This window comes from Monodelphis domestica, chromosome 2, assembly GCF_027887165.1.
Source record: "Monodelphis domestica isolate mMonDom1 chromosome 2, mMonDom1.pri, whole genome shotgun sequence".
Lineage (NCBI taxonomy): Eukaryota > Metazoa > Chordata > Mammalia > Didelphimorphia > Didelphidae > Monodelphis > Monodelphis domestica.
The window spans coordinates 449,930,593-449,951,653 of NC_077228.1; the positions used below are offsets into that span (position 1 = coordinate 449,930,593).

Consider the following 21,061-nt stretch of genomic DNA (forward strand, 5'->3'; position numbering starts at 1 on the left):
TATCTACCTCACATATTGGGTGGATTTGTTAATATAACTAAAAAAGGAAATGAGTGCCCAGAATAATTGTAATTAATTCTGTATCACAATTATGTGGCCATAATCCTAATATTGTGAGGCTTAGGAATACCAGCCTATTATTTATTATTGCTAAACCAAAAGAGCTATTTGGTTCTTTCCAAAATGTGTCTTTCATTTGGCGTGGTCCAAAGAAAAAACATTGGATCAACCAAAAACAAAAACAGAAGCCCCAGTCACAACAAAATGGTATAATGTATTCTCTAAAGTCTTCTGTGCTGATTGAATAGATCACAGATTCAAATTAGTCTTAATGGGAAAACAAACTAAACTAAAAAAAATTTTAAAAGAGAGAGTAGTGAACTTATTTTCACAAAGTACAAATTAACATTTTAAAATTCTTTTACTAAACTTGAAAATGCTTAACATTTTAAAATACATGTTATACACGATTAAATACAGTTTCTATTAAAAGAGACAGCTATAAATGGATTTACATTCTCTGTACATTTTCACAAAATAGGAGCCACCAGATCTCCAAATTTACAAGCAGTTGACAAAGCATATTATTTTTTTCTGGCCAATGTGTTTTGGTCCCATTATCTATGGACTCCTTGAAAATGTGTCTTGATCTGTTTTATTCTGCATTGTTCATTTTTTCAGGGTAAAAACAGATGATCCTTTTAAACTTTTTCCTTCTGCCTCTCCATCGCATTCTCTCCTTATATTAGAACTTTAAAATCAAATCACTTGCAATGCAGAGATCCATGTCAGAAAGGAAGTATGTATACAAAACCAAGGAGGCTGGCTTCTTGTAAACATTACAATTAAAGCTAGTAAACTTCACACTTCCTCTTCACATCCATTCTTCAATAACTTTGATTTCCTGTGCATGATTGTCCTAACATCCACATTGGCTCATGCTATATAATGTGCAAAATAGTCACAACATGAACTATAAATAGGAGTTCAGACACGAAATATATTTAAATATTACCTTACTTCCTTTATCATTTAATGATTCTTTCATAGCTGCTTGAGTGGGGGAGTATGAAAGTATCTTATGACCATCTGTAACCAAACAGCAAAATTCACCTTAAAAGGTGGGTGGGTAACTTGATTTGCATAATAACAACTAGAGCAGCCAGAATGTGCATATTACCTTTATTTAGCAGAAAATATTTCCTGCTGATTGTCTTTGATTTTTTTTAGTAGAAAGGGGAATATAAGCATACAGTTGTGATGAATTCTAATTATACAAATAACTGCAAATGATCAAAATAATAACGCTCTAGTGGACTGAGAATTCCCAAATTTTGCAGTCAACTAAATCTTGTGCAATCCTAATATTGTTTCCAACTATCAATTTACTCTGTCTTTAAATAGCTCAGCTACAAGTATGATCACTGCTGTACAAAGTAACCTGGAAATTTTGAGCCAAAGTAAGAGTGAATTTTTAAAAATTAAACTGAAAAGATCAGTTCGTTTAAACAGGAGCAGGTGTACTTACACACCTTGCTTACAGAAGACCAATGGTGAATGGATAAGGGGACCACTATGTTTGGTGTCCAGATATGGACTTGTATCTTGTGTTCATGAAATTTCTGGGTCCCAGCCAAACAAACCTAGATGAAAGCAGACTGGCTAATTTTTTATGTCCTGAATCCAATTCCCCTGTGACAAGTAACAAAGTCCATACCCAAACCCAAGATTGAATTGCTGTTCCTCTTTCCCAAAAACTCTTGCTAAAACAGCAAAACTCTAGCTTTTACTCCTTTTAAATGGAGTCCATAACTCTTTTTCCACACTTTTTATTCCTTGCACCATTAAGAGAGACCTTTAGGAGTAGACCAAATCAACCCAAGGGAATCAAGAATATCAAACAAACAAACAAACAAACAAACAAAAGTCTGTGCAACAATTTTTTGAAAAGTGTCTTGATTTACATGGAAGGTGGTGATACGGGAGTCCATGAGGCTGCAAGACGGGCATGTGCTGAGGCATCATACTGGCTGTCAGGAATATCTGTGGCTGACACGCTGCCTTCATACAGTGGAGATCCAGAAGAGGAGACTGAAACCGCATGGGGCAAGGGTGGGTAGTGTGCTGTGGACCCTCGCAAAAACTGAGCTCCCAACCCATTGGACATCCCGGCTGACTGAGCCACTGGTGTGATAGTGCTGTTACTCACGGACCACAAGTTGGGATACTGACTAGAATGAAAACAAAAACAAAAACTCCAGTGAGCAAAAAGAACAGGAAAGTCAGCCATCAGAGGGGAGAGCAGGTACACAAGAGGGACACAACAAAGTCACTAAATGTAAAAGAATCTTATTTGTAACCATCAGAACCTGTGCTTCTTAATATTTTTCCCAAAGTAAGAAGAGAGAGACAGATAGGGCAAGTTATGATGATAATAGAAGCTAATATTTATAGCACTCTAAAGTTCACAAAACGTATTAGAGATTTATTTTTATCACATTTGACTGACAGCATCTTGGTGTATCTGGTGCTATTATTACTCCCATTTTACAGATGAGGAAACTAAGACTGAGAAAAGTTGTTATTTGCACAAAGACTCAGTGTTGAGAGGCAGAATTATAGAGCTCTGGTTTTCTAGGACTCTGTTGCTCCTTCAATAAGCTACTACTTCTGGCTCATTTTATTTCTCTTTTAAAGCACAAATGACTTGGCTAGGGTCCCTACATAAACATACATGATAAGATTTGATGAATTTAATTCAACCACAAACATTTATTAAGTCTCAATTGTGTACAAAGCACTAAGCTACTAATAGGAGATACAATATTTGAATTTCAAATTAAGTTTATAATTTAAAGGGGAGGACTATGAAAGAGACATAACTAACTGTATTTATTTATTTTTTTAAACCCTTGCCTTCCATCTTGGAGTCAATTCTATGTATTGGCTCCAAGGCAAAAGAGTGCTAAGGGCTAGGCAATGGGGGTCAAGTGACTTGCCCAGGGTCACACAGCTGGGAAGTGGCTGAGACCAGATTTGAACCTAAGAACTCCTGTCTCTAGGACAGGTTCTCAATCCACTTAGCTACCCAACTGCCTCCATAACTAACTGTATTTAAAGAGGGAAAGGCAAAAAATAAAAAAAATAAATAAAGAGGGAAAGGCAAAGCCTTAACCAGCTTGGGGTACCCAGGAAGGATTCTTAGAGGCTCAAGGCATTAGAGTTAAGTTTTAAGTCAAGTAGAATTCAAAAGACTAGGGAGAATGGGTAACTCCTAGGTGTAGGAGCCAAGAGGAAAAAATGGCTTAGAGGCAGGAAGCTAAGGGAAATGGTTGCTATATTGTAGTCTATCCAGTTAGACTACAGTAGTTCAGGATATCTTGACTATAAAGGGGAGTCCTGATAAAAAATAATCTAGTTGAGGTATAATGGTTCCTGATTGTAAAGTTCTTTGAATGGCTGAATGAAACAGTCTATAGGCTTTAAAAATCACACTACCTGGAAACAGTTCTTTGCCTGTCAAAAGGAGTTATAATAAATCAGGGCTCAGTTTAGTGTTATTTTGTGCACTCAATTACCCCTAGGTAAAAGGCATTCTAGCATGGTAGTTTGCACTAAGAGTCAGAAGACCTGAATTCTTATGCTAGCTCTGTTGCAGGTGTCCAAAAACAGCATCATAGGTGCTAAAGAGAGACCCAGAGATGGCTAATACACAGATCCTGAGCTCTAGGAGACTACAGTTAAGTAAGAGATATACAATCTAAACATCTAAATAAATAACTTATAAAGTGAGCCTCCTGGAACAGTGGGGGGAAAGCACTATTACTAAGAGTTATGATCACAAACTTTTGAGAGTTGAATGGGGGAGAGGAGGATGGGAACATTTATTAAAAGACTACTTAAGTGCCAGGCACTGTGCTCAGGGCTTTACAAATCACGCATTTGATCTTCACAAAAACCCATCACAAAAAAAGGTACTATTATTATCTCCATTTTACAGTTGAGAAAACCAAGACAGACAGAAGTTAAGTGACTTGCATAGGGTCAAACAGTTAAAAAGTGCCTGAGGCCAAATTTGATCTCAGTAACCATTTAGTCAATCCTCATCTGAAAAGAAATCCCACCATGATATACTTGACAAGTGGCTATCTAGCTTCTGGATGCAGACTGCCAAAGAGGGGGAATATGATCCCATCACCTATGGAAGAAGCCCCTTTCTGCTTTTGTGTGGTTCTAATTGTAAGGAAGTTTTGTTTCATTTTTTTTTTCTGGTCTTCAAAATTAAATTGGCCTCTTTGCCCTCTGGGGCCAAACAGAACAGGTACCATGCCTCCCCTGTGTAACCTTGGATAAGTTATTTAGAATCTTTCAGAGGCCTCAGTGTCCTCATCTTTAAAATGAATGGAAGTCATTTCATCTGCATAAAAAATGAGGAGAGGACCTGGATTACCTCTATGGTAACTTCTGGCTCTCTTAACAGCCATGACCCTTTATAGCCAAGAGTGATCACAAGAACTAGTTATTCAGGTATCCCTTCTACATCATGACTTTCCCCATCATAGTTTCTCTAAATTGATATATTTTGAGTCATCACAAGAAAATAAATTGCAATTTGGGGGGAGTTTTTCAGAAGCCACAGATGGCATGCAAAGAATAGCAGATGACACAGAAAATATTTAGAAATCAGAAAGGCATAAAAATATGTATAGGAAATATCAATATATTTTCTCTTTTAATACTAGAATTTTAATTTTAACCTTTAATACTAGAAAAGTTAAAATAAGTAAAAAGTTAAAATTTGCAAAAAGAATGTGAAAGCCAAAAAATATTCCACACGGATTTTCCAGATCCCTGGGACACTGCTCCCCCAACATCCCAGGTGTAGAAGAGATAGCTGTATTTCTTTCTTAATTTGATGTCTTTGCCCTGGCCAGAGGTCCTGAAGCATTTAGCATCATTTTTTTATCAAATATATCCTCTCTCCACTTCTTCCTGCCCCACTGCCTACAGAATCTATTCACTAAGTTCTTCACTTACTCTTTCAGAACAGGAACTGTAGGAGATTCCCCATCAATACATAGGGAGGAGGGAGAAGGATTCATACTTGAGGATTAAATGAAAGTGTAGAAGTTCTCATATTTTCCCATCACCATAAGGGGGCACTGCCTCAATGCTGAACCTGGACTGCATAATGAGGTGAAAGCTACCTTTCCCCCAACTTCCTTAGCAGCTCTGCCATCTGGATGGTGTTCTTTGCAGTATAAAGCCAAGCAGAGGGGCAAGAAGCAAGGAAAAGGTTAATTCCCTTGTGATATATCAAGAAAACATGGGCTTTGTTATGCACCCAGGTGATGCACCAAGCAGAAAGGTCCACACCGTGATTTTGTATAACCTTTGAAGCAACATGAACAAACCAGCATTCTTACCTAGAACCTGGAGATGTGCCGGTGCTATGACTCATGGGCAGCATATTGGTGTGGGTGGGCATTCCAAGACTGGACCAGTTGTCATGGGATTGAAGCATGGACAGACAGGCAGAAGAATTGTCAGAATAAGCTAGGGAATTTGTGAGGGAAAAAAAAAGATTACTGGGGCATATCCTAAAACAAAAAGTTCAACTTGATACCTAATTTAAAATGTTAATCAAGCAATTATGTCAAACAACTGACATAATTCAAATTATTGTTATCTATTAGAGGTTGCCATTTATATGTTCTATGACAATGTGTTTTTAGACTAGTTTGAGAAGTGTGCCAATTATATGTGCTTAGAAGAGAATTAAACAATTAGTGCTGGAAGACACACTTTAGAAGTGGTAAGACCTATTGAGATGGATATTTTGAGGAGCAGAGGAAATATTTTACCTCCTTAAAAGTCCTTAATTCGGAGAAGAGATTCCATAAAGAAAATGTGTACATCAATATGAAGGAGTTATTATTGAGTGATATGAAATGATACATAAAGATAGAGAAATATAGGAAGGCAAATGAAGCAATATAGAATGAGTAACAATATTTGATCAAAACATGTGCAAAATAAAACCAGGGTCAAAATCTGATCCAAGACATGAGAAGAACTGGAAGGAAACATGAGTTGTCTGTTGTAGTTAATTTGATTTTTTTTAAAGCAAAATGAAAATCATTTGAAGCTTATGGGTTTTTTAAGCTAACTTTTAAAACATTTCTTTGAATGTTTTTATTGTTGGCCTCCGAGCTTTGAAAAGAGTAAGAGTAAGGCGCAGTGAGTAGAGAATTAGTTCTAGGGTCAAAGATCTCTGTTCAAGACCTCTCTGAGTGACTTTCAGCAAGTCACTTAAATTTCTTGGGCTTTAGTTTCTTTAAATGTGAAATTAAGAAACCAAACTAGAGAACCCATGAGATTCCTTCTGGCTGTACATTTAGGTCTATGATCTTATTAATTAATCTTTAAAAATTTAAAATATTGAAATATTAAGGAGTTGATCAACCACTAGAGGCAGCCTTATTTAACAAATATAATCTAATTTCTTTTGCCACATAGTTCATGTAGTGAGAGAGGTACCACTTCCAGGTAACAACCAGGATTTTCTTATTGGTATGATCATTAAACTTAGATATTTTTAGAAGTCCCTTTAGAAGTAGTAGAAATGTGGTGGGTGAATCTATCATTCTTTTCTTTATTCTCATGCCCTAAGGCTTGAGCCAGCAATGTTAGGGAAAAATCCAAAAGGTACCCTATCCAGTCAAAAAGTCTTAATGACAAGAATTTATTGATCTAATTATTCTGGGGGAGATAGAGAAGAGAACCAAATGATTCCTTTTCTCGAGGACTTTTCAAAATGTAGTTGAAAATAATAAAAATTGACACATGAAATCAGCAGTCCACAACTTAGAAATCAAGGGTTTTTAAGTTGGGGTCTGTGAATTTGTGTTTTTTTTTTATATTTTTGTAACTGACTGTATTTCAACATAACTGGTTCCTTTATAATTCTTTTTAATTTATTTAATGCATTTCAAAAAAAGATTCTGAGATTGCATCCATGACTTAAAGAAGCTTATGATCTCTTGGGTTAAGCAGTGTAAATGAAATACAATGTAGGACAGACTATATTCAAGTTCTGAGGGGAGTGGAGGTAAAGCATTGAAATCCAAGTTTGGTTTTTAAATCAGTAAACATTTCCATGATTTTGATCAAATCACTCACTTCCCTAAAGGCAGGTCAAGTTGGATTCCTCAGTGTTTGGAAAAGAGACTTCAATAACCTTGTTTCTAAAGCTTGCAGTAGACTACTACAAAATCAATCTCCTTTAGTCATCACAATCTAATCAAACATTAGACTTACTTGGAGAGTTGTTGCGATGAGTATATGGATTGGGATAGGGAGATGATCTGTGGTTCCTCAGTGTGGGGTACCGTTCACAGCCATGTGTAGAAGAGAGGGCTAAAGGAGCTCCAAACTGAGGATGGGGATTAGCAGGTGGACAAAGGGTACCAGTTCCAGGAAGAAGCCACCCTCCTACTGTAAGAAAGGAATAGTGAATAATTTCTCGGTGTATTATTCATCAGAAAGTAAGGTAGAGAAAATGTCTATTTTGTTTTATAAAATACATAATTTTGCTCATTAAATTGTGCTTCTTTTGTAACTATTTGCCTCAGACCTCTAAACTCTTTTCCTTATTTCCTTTGAACTAGTTTCAGATTAGCTTTCACATAAAAAAGTCTAGTTATGTAGAAAATAAAAATGAATCAGAAAACTTTTGTTCTGGGTATAAGAACAAAATTTGAATCATCCATACAGCAAGATTCAGAGTATATATCTTCCCTATTTCCAAAATACTGACTTTTAATATTTTAAATATGTATAATTTTAGCACTGTGGATAAATCCATAGGATACAGATCATAGCCTCTCCAGAACTCAATAGGCAACTCAAAGATTTATGGTTTTAAAGTAATCATTTATGGAACTCAGGGTCACATGTTAATGAGATGTCTTTGAATCCCTAAAATACTTCTTTCTCTCTCTCCTTCTCTCTCTCTCTCTCTCTCTCTCTCTCTCTCTCTCTCTCTCTCTCTCTCTCTCTCTCTCTCTCTCTCTCTCTCATACACACACATGCAGACACACACACACACACAATCACCTCCCACATCAGTAATTTGAAATGCATTTTTCTTCCATTTCCTTTTGAGAAAATGGGATCATTGCTTCAGAAAACCAGAAAAGAGACAATTAATTTGGATAAGGGAATGGCTCCCAATTGCCAAACTACAAACAATTCCTTAGACTAGATCTAAGTGAGCTGTGCAGATATACCCAGAACATATGTGAAACCTCATCTGAGATCTCAGTTTGTTTTATCATCATCTTTAAGTGGCTTTAAGTAGTGTATGAGTTGCTTTACAAGAGATCTGTTAACTACCAAAGGCTAATAAATAGCTACATATTCAGAAAAGAAGAGGAAAAAGTTTTTAATCAGAACTCTGTCATGTCTGTTAATCTCCTTGCTGCCAGTAGAAATTACTGGTCATAGCCTTGATGGTTCCAATAGTATTACTCTTAAATGTCAAACTCTGCAGTCATTGCTTTGCTTGAATGCAGTATTTTTCAAAAAGTTCTGATAACTGCTCTATATAGAGGATGTAAGCTGATACACTTTTACGTAGGGGCCGGGAAATGCTCCCTTCTATCATACCCATAGGGAAAATGGTCCCACTATAATTATGTAAAGATAACTCTGCTGGTCTAGAATTCACCCCTTCACCTCCCCCTAAAGAGAGTTTTAAACCTAGGGTATACTGGTATGAAGCCTAATCCTAACCTTTCACCTATCCTAGGCTTCTTTTGACAGGTAAGCCTCTAGGCTTCACAGAAAGCCTGGTCCAATTCAACTTTACCTTGGGTACAATGCAGAACAATTTTCCAGACCCTTCAGTGACTTGAGACTAGATTTAGAATTCCCAGGAATATATGTGTAAGACTTGATCCCCTTGAACCCATTCAGTCTTCCTAGTTTAAGAAAGATTCCTATTTCTGGCAGATGTCATCACAAAGTTGGTTCCTAAGCTATTCAACCAGACAGCATTTATTAGAAGTGAACTCTGCTGATGTAAAATCTCCCCCTTTCTCCCTCCAGAGAAGGATAATACTCTGAGGCTCCTAGAAAATATCTCCTCTCTGTCTCTCTACTCTCATTTTTCTGACCCTGATTCTTCCTACCAGTTAAACTACAAAAGTGTATGTGTGTGCAAAGGGGCAGAAGTGAATAATAACAGAACCTATCTCACCTACAGCCTCCCTAGATACAGTTACAACATCTGAAGTGTAGATTTTAATTGAGGAGGTAATTAATAGAAGGAAGGTAGTGTCAGCACCATTCTTACCATCTATCCCTATGTCCTTTTCCCAGAAGATAGACCATTTTCCTATGCTCCCTTCACTGAGTGATCCCAAAATTACTTTCATTATCCCCTAGGTTTATCTCCATCTTCTAGGACTTAATAAAACATTTTAAATAGTCCAATGCAGAACATACGTTGTGAATATCCAGCCTGTTGGTTGTCTCCTGATTCTTCTAAAATATCTTTGTGGTCACTTCTGTAAAAAACAAATTTAACTGTTATAAAAAGAGAACACACTAAGTAATTTTGATAGAACTAATATTTGAGCTTCTGTATACTTTGCTAAGTGGGCATAGTTAATAGGAATTCTCTCACCTTTCCTTTGCATCAAGGAAAGCCTTTGCAAATGGATTGTATTTAATTTTAAGAGCTGTGATCTGAAAAACAAGAAATTAAGTTTGCTAATATTCTTCTGCATTTCCCCTGTATTTAATTTAGTATGAAAACAATACCCAACAAAAGATCAACTATCAGCAAATATCCAAAGCAATTTTTCTATTAGAAAGTCTTTGGTGACAAATTATGCTGTTCTAAAGCCTAATGTGCATAAATTCAGTTTCCTGAAGAATGGTCACCTTAATAAGTTTATAAAAATCTTTGTGTCTAATGGTCTTAGGTTTATTTTGGGTGGACGCAATGTCAAATGGGACCTTCAAGATAGTAATTACATCTTCTCTGCTAGATTCTAATTTTTCCATGTGCGTTTATCAGATTTGTTACAGAATTGTCAAATTTCCAGGACACTTTTTCTTGTATAAGTTCTGTGAGGGAACAGAAATGACTGACAACTCTATTAAATTCTTGCCAAGGCTTTACCCAAAACCATCCAAAAAAGAATTCTGTCCTAGACAGAGGTCCTTTCTCCTTTCAATTCAAAAGAAGAATAGTCTATAAGTTTTTCTTTATTGGACAATTCTGATAGATAGGAACTTCTTCCTAAATCTATACTAACTTACACTTATTAAGAGCTGGAAGGGATCTTAAGAGGTCATCCACTTGAAACCCTCTCATTTTACAGATTAGGACACTGAGACCAAGAAGGATAAAATTATTTGCCCACAGTTACCAAGTGGCAGAGCTTCAATTCAAACCCTCTCAGGTCCATACAAACACTGATAGAATTAAATAAATGGTATACTTTGTTATTTTTTAAATTCCATGAAGTTAAAAAAAACCCAACCCAAACAACTTTTACTATTAGTACTACTATATTTGTTGATATTAATGTAATATTGTAGCATGTATACTATGTTGTACGCACATTATCTCATTCAATAAAATATGAAGAGTTTCTGTAGAGGCAAACTGCCCTAGCCTAGTGGATAGACACCTGGCCTTGAGAAAGAATCAGGACTGCTGGCCTCTGAAACATACTTTCTGCTGACTTGGGACAACCTCTTAGAGTCCCAAGTTACTCTTTAAGATTAAAAACTACAGAAGATTTGTAGACTACTTCAGGAAAGTATTTCTTCATCCAAAGCCCTCTATATTTACGCCAATCAAAAACCATCCCCACCATAAAATTATATACTTTATCATATTATTTCATTTTTAATTAATTTCTCTTGCCCTTCCTCTTAGGCCTGACCTCCAAAATACTCAATTATGATTCATATACTTTGAAATTATAATATTAGTCCAGAAATAAGCACTTTTAAATGTTTACAGAATAAATTCAGATTTCCCTCTTTTCCCTTATTTGAAAATGTTTGCCCAAATAGCAGAGCCAAAGGTGATTTCTTTAAAAAGGTGGTCCAATTTGTCTGCTGTTTATCTTATCTTTCCTCCCCCACCCCTATCCTCTTCTTTGTAGGGAGCCCCAAATTCCAATTTTCTTAGAGAATGGAATCCCAGAAGCAAAGCAAATCTGCATAATTCTTCCTACCTCCTCATTCTGGTATGCAGTAACTGCTATAAACTGGGTCTCAGGAAAGGAGTGGCTGGTTATCATGCGCTGGGGCCCACCGACCCTCACTATGTGGATTCGGGGCTCATACTTGTGTAAGGAGTTCAGCATGATCTGAGGAAGGCAGGAGAAGGCCTCCATTAGCATGATGAAGAAAATAGCTTCAACAGAAAGAGAAGTCATTCATTTGACACTGATTCTTTTAGGAGGAAGATTGCAGAACCCAGCCTGCATGTCCTAAGTAGAGAGGATCCAACCCAAACCAAAGAATGTAATCATTGTGAAAAAAGTCCTCCTGGCCAGTCAGGTAATACCTCTCAAAGTATTTATTTATACTACTTTGCAGAACAAACTTTTCATAAAACCAGTATGAGAAATATGCTACACAAATACCATTAAAGTCAATGAAAGCCAATCAAAAAAAAGTCTTTGTTTTGGGACAATTAAGACCTGAGGTCTCTGTAATAGCTATGGATGTTCTTAAAAGCTTTGGTTTGTTTTGCAACTTGGCAAAAAAACAAAGTCTTCTATGAACATTCCCAACCACAAAGGAAAAAAAATTAGAAAACAATTTTCATTTTCTACAGGTTGAAAAGGGCTTCAAGTTGTAAATATTATAGGAGACATTTAGTTTTACTAGAAGAAATGTTTATAATCAATGTCAATACATACTCCTAAGCCTTAGGAAACCTGGGAGCCACATATGGGGTAGGAATGGAAAGCTACACAGTCACCAATATCGCTCATATGATATTTAAGCTTAGTCTTCTTTTTACTCTCCCACTGCCCACCTCCATTTTTAGACAGATTTGATGTTATTGTTATCAGTTTTATATAAATAAGAGATTAAATCTCTAATCAGGAAGGGGTAAAGTCAGATTTTTTTTTTTTTGCCTAAAGGGATTGATCAGTGGATGTCCCTCTGTCTGTCCTTCTATCCATCCCAGAGTAAGAACCACTCCCCCCACACACACACACCCAGTGAGTCTGTCAAGGTGAGACCAGGACCTACCTGCCCCCCTCCATTGAGTTTGTTAGTGAGTTTGACTTTGCTGAAGGAGACAGGCGCCTTCATCCAATGAGCTCCAAAGTTTGGTGAATCTGGGTGAATGTAGACACAACTGGGGGCCTGTGGTTCTGGCTTGCCCCCTGGCACCCATTCTCCATTTACATACTTCCAGCGGTGGTTGTCTGCAGCCACGAAGTCCAGCAGAAAAGAGTACATAGCATTGGGGTCTAGGCCAGATACATTCACCTTCAGCACTGGGAACATTCTCCTGGAAAGGGGGAGAAGCAACCAGGAGAGGACCAGAGATGAAGGAGATGGGGATGAGAAGGAAAGAAGGGGTGAAACTGTTTGCTTTGTTCAGAAAATTTTATCCCTAGTATGGAACAAGTTCTTAATGTTTAAACTGATGACTCTCAGAATGCAGTGGTCTAACCACCAATGGAGGTTGGCTTCCTCCCATTTCCTAGTGGGTTGCAGGAATACTATGGAAAAAGGTATGACTAGAAAATTCCAGGAATTGAGTGGGGAAAAGATAAAAGAGAAAAAGGTAGAAGGGGAGGGGAAGAGGAAGAACTGAAAGTTTGGAAACACAACACTTTCACTAGGGGTTGGGAAGGATTCCATTCTCTCTGACACACTCCATTGCATTCCCATTGGGTTGATGACTAGTGTATGGGAAAGTGTAAGTGCAAATCAGTCCAGAGCCCTGGGTTTTCAAGCTAAAAAATTTCCCCAGGCCTTGATCAAATTTGGACTCTAAAATGGAATGTGTGTGTGTGTGTGTGTGTGTGTGTGTGTGTGTGTGCGTGTTTAAAAGATAGACTGGGTGTGCAAAGGCTCAGTATTCCCCAGAGGAGAAAGGGAAGGTAAAACTTTGTTTTCCCCAAAGTTTGAGGTCCATATTCACAACCTTTCACAAGGTATCTCCAGACTGCAGAAATGCAGACCTACTCCCTAAACAAGAAGGCTTATTCTTGGTCACCCAGAAACTGAGTTACAAGACTGGAGATTTAAGATCTTGATGGAACCTCAGAGGCCATCTAATTCAATGCTTCCATTTTACAGAGGAGGAAACTGAGACCCAGAGGGATGAATTGACTTGCCTCAAGTCACAAAAGTAGCAATAACAACCGAGCTTCGATACACTTCAACTCTATTAGACAATTTTGGTCAGAAACCCTGGAGCTAAGTGCAAGTTAGGTCAGGAAAAGCGTCAGTAATTGAATTGAGTTCTAGTGCCAAAAGAAGACTGGGGAGGCAAGGAGGAGAGTGCAAGAAGAGTTTGGAACAGGAAGGTCAGGAAATCCGAGTGTGAGACTATAGAGCCTTACCTGCCATTCTTCGTAACGATCATCTCGTTGGTGAGCTCCTTGAAGCGGAGCCAAAGTTCATTCTCCTCCAATGTGACGCGCAGCGCGCTCTCCGTGGGATCTCCCTTCTCGCTACCAGCCTGCAGCTCATTCTCCACAGCACTCAGCAGATGGTCCACTCGGTACTGCAGGCTCTTCCCAGAGCTTTCAGCTTTGGGGGAACTCATCCTCTCGCTCTCTGGCAACCCCCTCCCCGCCCCCACCCCTCCCCCGACCCCCGAAGGGCTAACTCACTCTCTGAAAGCCACCTTCAGCTACACCAGGTTGCCACCTTTACAAGAAAACAGCGCTGGAAGGAGTTGCAAAGTGTCCCAGCACACAACTGCAAACTTGGAAGGAGTGGGTAGATAGAAATTGGGGGGAGGGGGTCAGGGGAAAGGGGAGGGGGAAATAAAGTTAATTCCACTTGAACTCTCGGTATGTGAGACAGAAACTGGTCTTAGGGATAGTAATTATGCCCCCCATAAATAGAGCCCATGTGGCCCTGGGAAGAGGGGACAAGCCTGATTGGATAGGAGCGTTCTTTGATGTGCTTGGCTCTGGGGATCGATTGGCTGGCCGCGGCCATATCAGAACTGGACCCGGGGAAAGTCTGTGATGTTAATTGCCGCCAGTGGGATCCCGCGAGGTTGTTTCATGTAAATTCCCCTCCCTAACCCTCCTTCTCCCTCCCTTCCCAAGTCTCTACACACCCATACCCACACCCCACCCCCTCCGCCTTCCCCAAAATGTTTGCACCTCTATCAAAGCCGCTGGAACCCGCCACTGCAGCCGCCGAGGAGGAGGAAATGGACAGCCCCATAACTTGCCGCCTCCTGACCCTCAATTCATACATTCATTGCAGAGGCATTGACACTTCTCTATTTTTGCTCCTCTCTTCACCCACCCCCACCTCCTACCCCTGCCGGTCTTCTCTTCTCCCTCTCCAAGTCCACCCTCTCCCAGCAGGTTTGAAAGCATAGGGCAAAGGCTAGAGATTTAAATTTGTGGTCTCACCTGGAGATCTGAGAGCAACAGTCCTTAGGAGATGCAACTCAATTTTTCCTTCCAACACGCAGACTCCTTCCTTGGTATCCCCTAATTGCTGGCTAGCTCACTCTAGGCATCAGATGTAGCTTCTCTGAATTTTATTCACAGGTAGGAAGTTGGAGACCATATGTAAAGCCATCTTCTTTCACAACACACTTTGAAGGCTGGTTCTGAATTGGCCCTCCTTAGAAAACTGGAACTCCTTAACAGGAATGGGAAACTCATAGAAATGTGTTCGTTTATTTACCAAGGGGCTAGCTACCCAGAAGGCAAAACACACAACCTAAACTTTTAAAAACTTTATTTTTCCTTCCACAGCTAAACACTTTGATTTCATTGCATATCCATGAATTGATTATTGATGGGACAGATGGGAGAAGCTTTATTGTTTCCTTTTTTCTCATGTGACTAAACTACCGAGCTGGGACCCAAGGAACAGGATTTAGGGAGCTGGTGGAATGGGTTCATTTATTCCCACCCACACGCAGGGTTTGGGAATTGCTCCCAGCTCAGAGTACTTTGCATTCTCTGCTGCAGTCAGTGGTGTGAGGAGAGGTTTATTACCTTTCGGTGAGAACCTCTGGATGTAGGGAGAAGGAGAGGTGACAATGAGCAGGAAATAGTTCAATGGGGTCTCTTTAAACAATAACAACCCCTTTAAACGGGAGCCCAAACTGTCGAGAGAAAGCAGAAGCCAGTGTAAAGCTGAGAATCTTTTTTTTTTAAAAAACTCAGAAAGCCACATTTAAAGATCTGGCCTGGTTTGTTGATTTGAGTTGATTCAAGAAGCTTTAGGTTACAGATGCAGTTGTTCCTTTTAAAGTTTCTCCACAGCAGCATCAAATCATCTGTCCTCCTTTCAGAAGCATAGAGGTGTCTGATTTAGTGTAGTAGTAATACTACTACTACTACTCTATGTTGGAGGAGGGATTTTCACAGTAACTGGAGGTTCTCATCCACTATCAATCAGGAAAGTTAATCAACTCTACTGTATCATTCTGCCCATATTCCTACTACTTAGGCAACAAGCTTCCAGAATTCAGATAGTAAACAAAAAGTTACTTTCTGGAGATTACAGGACAAGGAGGGATCTTTCCTTCTATTGATGCGTCTTTTCTGGGTAGGAAATTAAGAGCTTAGGTTCGTTTAGAGTTGGAGGGAAGCTAGGCACAAACTTCCTTCTTGTTCAGGACTGGTAGACACCCAATTTACTCAGGATGGTGGCAGTACATCCGTCCCTGAGAGTTTGCAGGGCTCTGCCCTTAAGGCATGTAACTGAGAAACATTCAGACTGTCATTCTGGAGCTGATTTATCTTCTCATGTCCAATTTGATTTGTCTCTCTTTACTTAAAACAGGAATCCTCCAAATTCAGAATCAGAAGTTGTATCAATTTATTTATCCTATACTTACTGCTCTTTGCTAGAAATTTAAAATCTCTCTCATCAGAAGAGTAGACTAGGTGAAGAGTTCTAGAAATTGTTCATCAAAATCAGCATGGACCAACATATTTCCCATCTGAATTCTTTTAGTTACTGATTTTGGTAGGTCTATCTTGATTTTTTTTCTTTTAAAAATGGTTCCCTGAAAGAAATAATTCTCCTTCAGGTTTTCATTTTTCATCTTTTAAGGAAAAACATCAGGGTATCAGAGGATAGTAAATGCAGGAGAGAAAGGGAAAGTCTACACAAGTGAAGAACTCAGTTCAGTTGTGGCAATAGGGCCTAAATTCATTTCATTCCCTTTTATTTCAGAGCTCTGTTTGCCTTGGTAAATGGTTTCCCCATTAGTTCATGAGCTACTTAATTTTGAAAGAATCAGTAGAAAATTTTATATTCTTTGTTTGGACTTCAGTTCTGCAGCAAAGGACTGAAAACCAGATTAAACAAAAAGAAATTCTTAACAGGAATATTAAGTTCCAATATTTGATAAGTTCCAAATATTTGAAAAGGGTTGTTAAGCCTTTCATGAGGATCAATGCAGAAAAGAAGTTTCCTGGAATTCCTTAGGTAAGAATGTTCTTGAGGTTGAATGAAATGAGATTTTTTCCTTCCTTTCAGTGACTTTCTCACTCTTTGGATCCCTGATATTATTTCTTTTCTTGACTTTTTGAATCTCATTTTTGGGATTCTAATTGTTCTTTTGGTTCTCAAGAGAAGATCCCACTCTTACAGCCTTTTCACTGAAAGCTTCAGTGCATGACCATTTACAGCCAAAAACTTCCTCCAAGCCCAGAAGCAATAAAGACTTCCCAGTTTATAGCAATGGGTTCCCCACACTGGGGGCTGGGGCACTTCCAGCTGTTTCTTTCTCAAGGTCTGTCTGCCTTCTCGTTGCTATGTCTCACCCACCCTAGGATATCAGGCAATATGATAGCAAATCATCCAACATCAGACTTGCTCCTTATTTTTCTTACAATAAATAGGTTATGGACAGACACCTTGTCTACCCTACTTTCCTCACCTTACCTCTAGACAATAAGCAAAGTAGCCTGGCAGGCATTTTAAAAGCTAAATAATCCATTCTCTCCACCCACCTCCCTAACCTGAGCTTCAATTATGGCCAAAATGGGACATTGAGGGTCCCTCTCATTCTCACCAACTTTTTTTTTCATTGAACAAAAACCAAAGGTACAATGGGTGCAATGACAGACATTAGAGGAGACGATTAAAGAGATGAGCCAATATTATATTGAGAAGTATGCAGTGACAGGGATTTCATTATCTACTAGATCTAACTTTATGTGGGGTTTTGATGGTTGTGATTTTTTAAGGGTTAATTATAAGGGATTATAGTTTTAGAGCCAGATGGGACCTCAGTCATCTAGTTCAATCCCTTCATTTTACAGAGGACAAAACCCAGAGAAATTAAGTGACTTGCCCAAGGTGATACAGATATTAAGTAGCAGAACTGTGATTCCAATTCAGTTTCTCTGATCCCAAAGGCATGTATGTGCTATTTCACTATATTAACCTGCCTGTATTGTTTCTTAATACTGAGTCACACAAAACATGATTTATTCTAATATCTCTAGCACTCAAGACAATCTATTCTAGTATTTCCTTCAGAAGCAGCCTTCTTAATTAGAAGACAATTCAAGAATGTAGCCTCCACTCCCCAGGTGGCAAGATGCTATGGGACACAATACTAATTGCTCTAGTAGACATTTATTTCCAAGAGAACTAATGGTTTCAGATGGGGTAATGTGAGGGACAAACTTCTTTGGATCCTTGAGATTAAATCCTTTCCCAAACACTAGCTATATAACCCCAGAGGAGAGAAAAGGGAACATGCATTTCTAAAACACCTAATATATGCTGGGCACAGTGCTAAGCACTTTAAAAACATTATCTCATTTGGTCTTCACAAGAACCTGTGATATAGGTACTATTAGGATTCTCACTTTAGAATCGAGAAAACTGAGGCAAAACAAGGTTAAATGTGGGACCAGAATCTCACATCTAGCAAATACCTGAGACTGAATTTGAACTCAGCTCTTTCTAATTTGGCTCCAAGCATTTTCTCTGGCTGTCCCCTATGCTTGGAATATTCTCCTTCCTCATCTCAATCTACTGGCTTCCCTAGGTTCCTTTAAGTCCCAATTAAAACCCTATCTTTATTAGGAAGCCTTTTCCAACCCCTCTTAATTCCAGTGCCTGCCTTTCCTCTCTTATTTATTTCCTGTTTGTACTGTTTATAACTTTTGTTCTTATTTGTTTGTTTTTATCTCCCCCCCCCCCATTAGATCATGAGCTCCCTGAGGGCAGGAACTATCTTTTACCTCTTTCTGTATCTCTAGCACTTAGGGTAGTGCCTGACACATTTTAGTGTTTAATATGTTTATTGACTGATTGAAGGATTGCAGACACAGTATTCTATCTACATATATCTATATACACATATCTACAGAAGTCCTAGGCAGGTAAATGGCAACCTTTCTTAGTCTGTGGCTATTTAAAGATAAAATTAAGCTAATAAGGTATCCATTACATAAGTTAGTTGTGATGCTCAAATAAAAAAAATACATGTAAAATGGTTTCCAAATCTCAGAGTATTATATAAACATTGCTTATAATAATCATTTCCACCACTTTCTTCCCACAGAATAGCTTGATTTTCCAGAAGTGATCTGATCATCTAGAAGCACAGATAGACAGAACTCTCTAGACTAGGGGTTCTTACCTTGGAACATGTGAACTTGCTTCTTTAAAAAATTAATAACTATTTCAAAATAATAAGTTTCCTTTATAATTCTATGGATTTTATTTTATACTTTAAAATTATTAAGAGAAATGATTAATCAGATTGCAAAAGGGTTCATGATGAAAAAAAGGTTAGAGACTCTTAACAGTATGAGAGATTAATTGCTTTGCCCATAGTCACACAAGTGATCTTGTAGCAGGGATGGGATTTGAGTTCAAATCCTCATAGAGAAAAAATATTTACAGAAATATTTACAAAAAATTGAAACCAAAATTTTTCTCAGATTATTTGTGATACAAAAGAGTTCCAACAAAAATTGGAAACAATTCAAAAATCTAGTCCCACATATCCTCACAGTTAACTCTAACCAAAAGATTATGTGAATTGTGATTTTAAACATAAATTAATATTTATTCAAGTAATTCAATAAGACACAAGTCAATTTCTTTAATAATTTTGTTTCTATTCTAAATATTCTTCCTGACTGGCCATGTTTTACATTTTGTTTGACTTTTATAATTGGGATGTTCTATTAAGTATATTTTTACGTGATTTTTCATTGTAATATCTACTCATCTGCCATATCAGATTATCAAAAAAACATACCAAATGCATTTGAATGTTGCCAATTGAAATGTCAGGAATGCCACTAGACAGACAGCATAGGAAGGCTTAATGTGTAAAAGCTGGCACAAAGTTATAGAGGAAGAAGCCAAAGGCGTAAAGAAGAATCTGCTGTGGGGAACAATTCAAAAGCTGCAACAATTACTGAGTAACCTTTGATAAGAGCTGGAGTCATGAATGCTAACAATGACACAAAGACAAATAGGCAATACTTAAAATAAAGTAGAAAAGAAGAAGAAAATATATTAGAAAACATCTGATCTGCTGCTTCTTTCCAGAGGTGGGGAACCATGGGTATAGCAGATAGCATATAACTTCAGGCTTATTTGGATATGTTGGCTGGTCTTGCTGAACTTTTTTCCTTCTTTTTTTTAATTATTTTTTTATAAGGGATGGGTCTTATATAGTGGAAAATGTAGGTGATGTAAAAACAATAGAAGGCAATTCAAATTTTAGAAAGATATCCATCACCAAGGAAGGCACAGATAGAGTCTGAATGCAGATTGAAACATACCATTCTTCATTTTATTTCCTCCATGAATTTTTCTCTAGCAAAAGCAATATATATATATATATATATATATATTTGTTTTCACAACATGACAAATAGGAAAATGTATTATATGATAGTATATGTACAACCTATATCATTTTACCTGCCTTCTTGGAGAAGGGGAAGGGGCAGGGAAGGAAGAAAACATGGATTGCAAAATGTCAGAAAACGATTATTAAAAATTGTAATGTAATTAATTAACATGTAATCTGGGGAAAAAATCTCAAAAAAAGAGTAGTAAATGTTAAGGATTCTAGAAAATACTCTAGAAAGTATTTGCTAAAGGAGAACATTTAAAAGCTTTGGTTTAATTTCTGGTCATTAGGATTGATAAGGAACCTTGAGAAATTCCCCATCTCCCTTTATATATCTGGAAAATGTGATTTATAATTTCCAGAAAAATGGCAGGTAGATGTATGTGTATATTTATGTATGTCTTTCTATATCTATATTTGCATGTATGTACACATATATATATGAAACAAAACCAGCAGTAACAACAAAACATTTCAGATTTTCACAGAATTTAAAAATAGATGTTTAAACTTGTAAGCATTAACTTGTAGTGTTTGATATTTATTTGCTATAAATGTTACACATCAGCTTTTCAAATCCCCGAAGTAGGAAGTAAATTTGAGGTAAATGATAGAGAATGTATAGACTAGCATTGATGGTTGTTTCTTCCTCCTAGTGCCTTTAAAAGTATTCTATTCTGATTTTCCCCTCCCCTCCCAAAGTCCTTTCTAAACTATCTTTTCATAGTATCACATCTAGTGTTTTTATTAAAGTCTTGGCAACTTAACCTCAAGTGTAAATGGTTCAATGACATCTAGCTTCCCTCCAGGTTTACATATTAAATCTAGAATAGCAAAGCCAAAGTTACTATAAAAATGGCAACATAAACACAATGCTACATTTGTATGAAAAGCCATGTTGCATAATTGATAGAAGACAGATATTGGAGTTAGAAAAAAAAGATTCATCTTTTGCCT

General features: G+C 37.7%; 1 protein-coding gene across 1 annotated transcript; it reads right to left on the minus strand.

The window, feature by feature from the left end:
• Nucleotides 1-402: 402 nt before the first annotated feature.
• On the minus strand, nucleotides 403-14,076 carry TBXT (T-box transcription factor T). The gene is made up of 8 exons (XM_001371643.4): nucleotides 13,623-14,076; nucleotides 12,295-12,559; nucleotides 11,262-11,396; nucleotides 9,692-9,753; nucleotides 9,511-9,572; nucleotides 7,321-7,497; nucleotides 5,427-5,556; nucleotides 403-2,231 (listed from the first exon to the last, which is right to left on the minus strand). The coding sequence occupies exons 1-8, from the start codon at nucleotides 13,826-13,828 to the stop codon at nucleotides 1,961-1,963; spliced, it is 1,308 nt and encodes a 435-aa protein (XP_001371680.2). The 5' UTR covers nucleotides 13,829-14,076; the 3' UTR covers nucleotides 403-1,960.
• Between the last annotated feature and the right edge of the window lie 6,985 nt (nucleotides 14,077-21,061).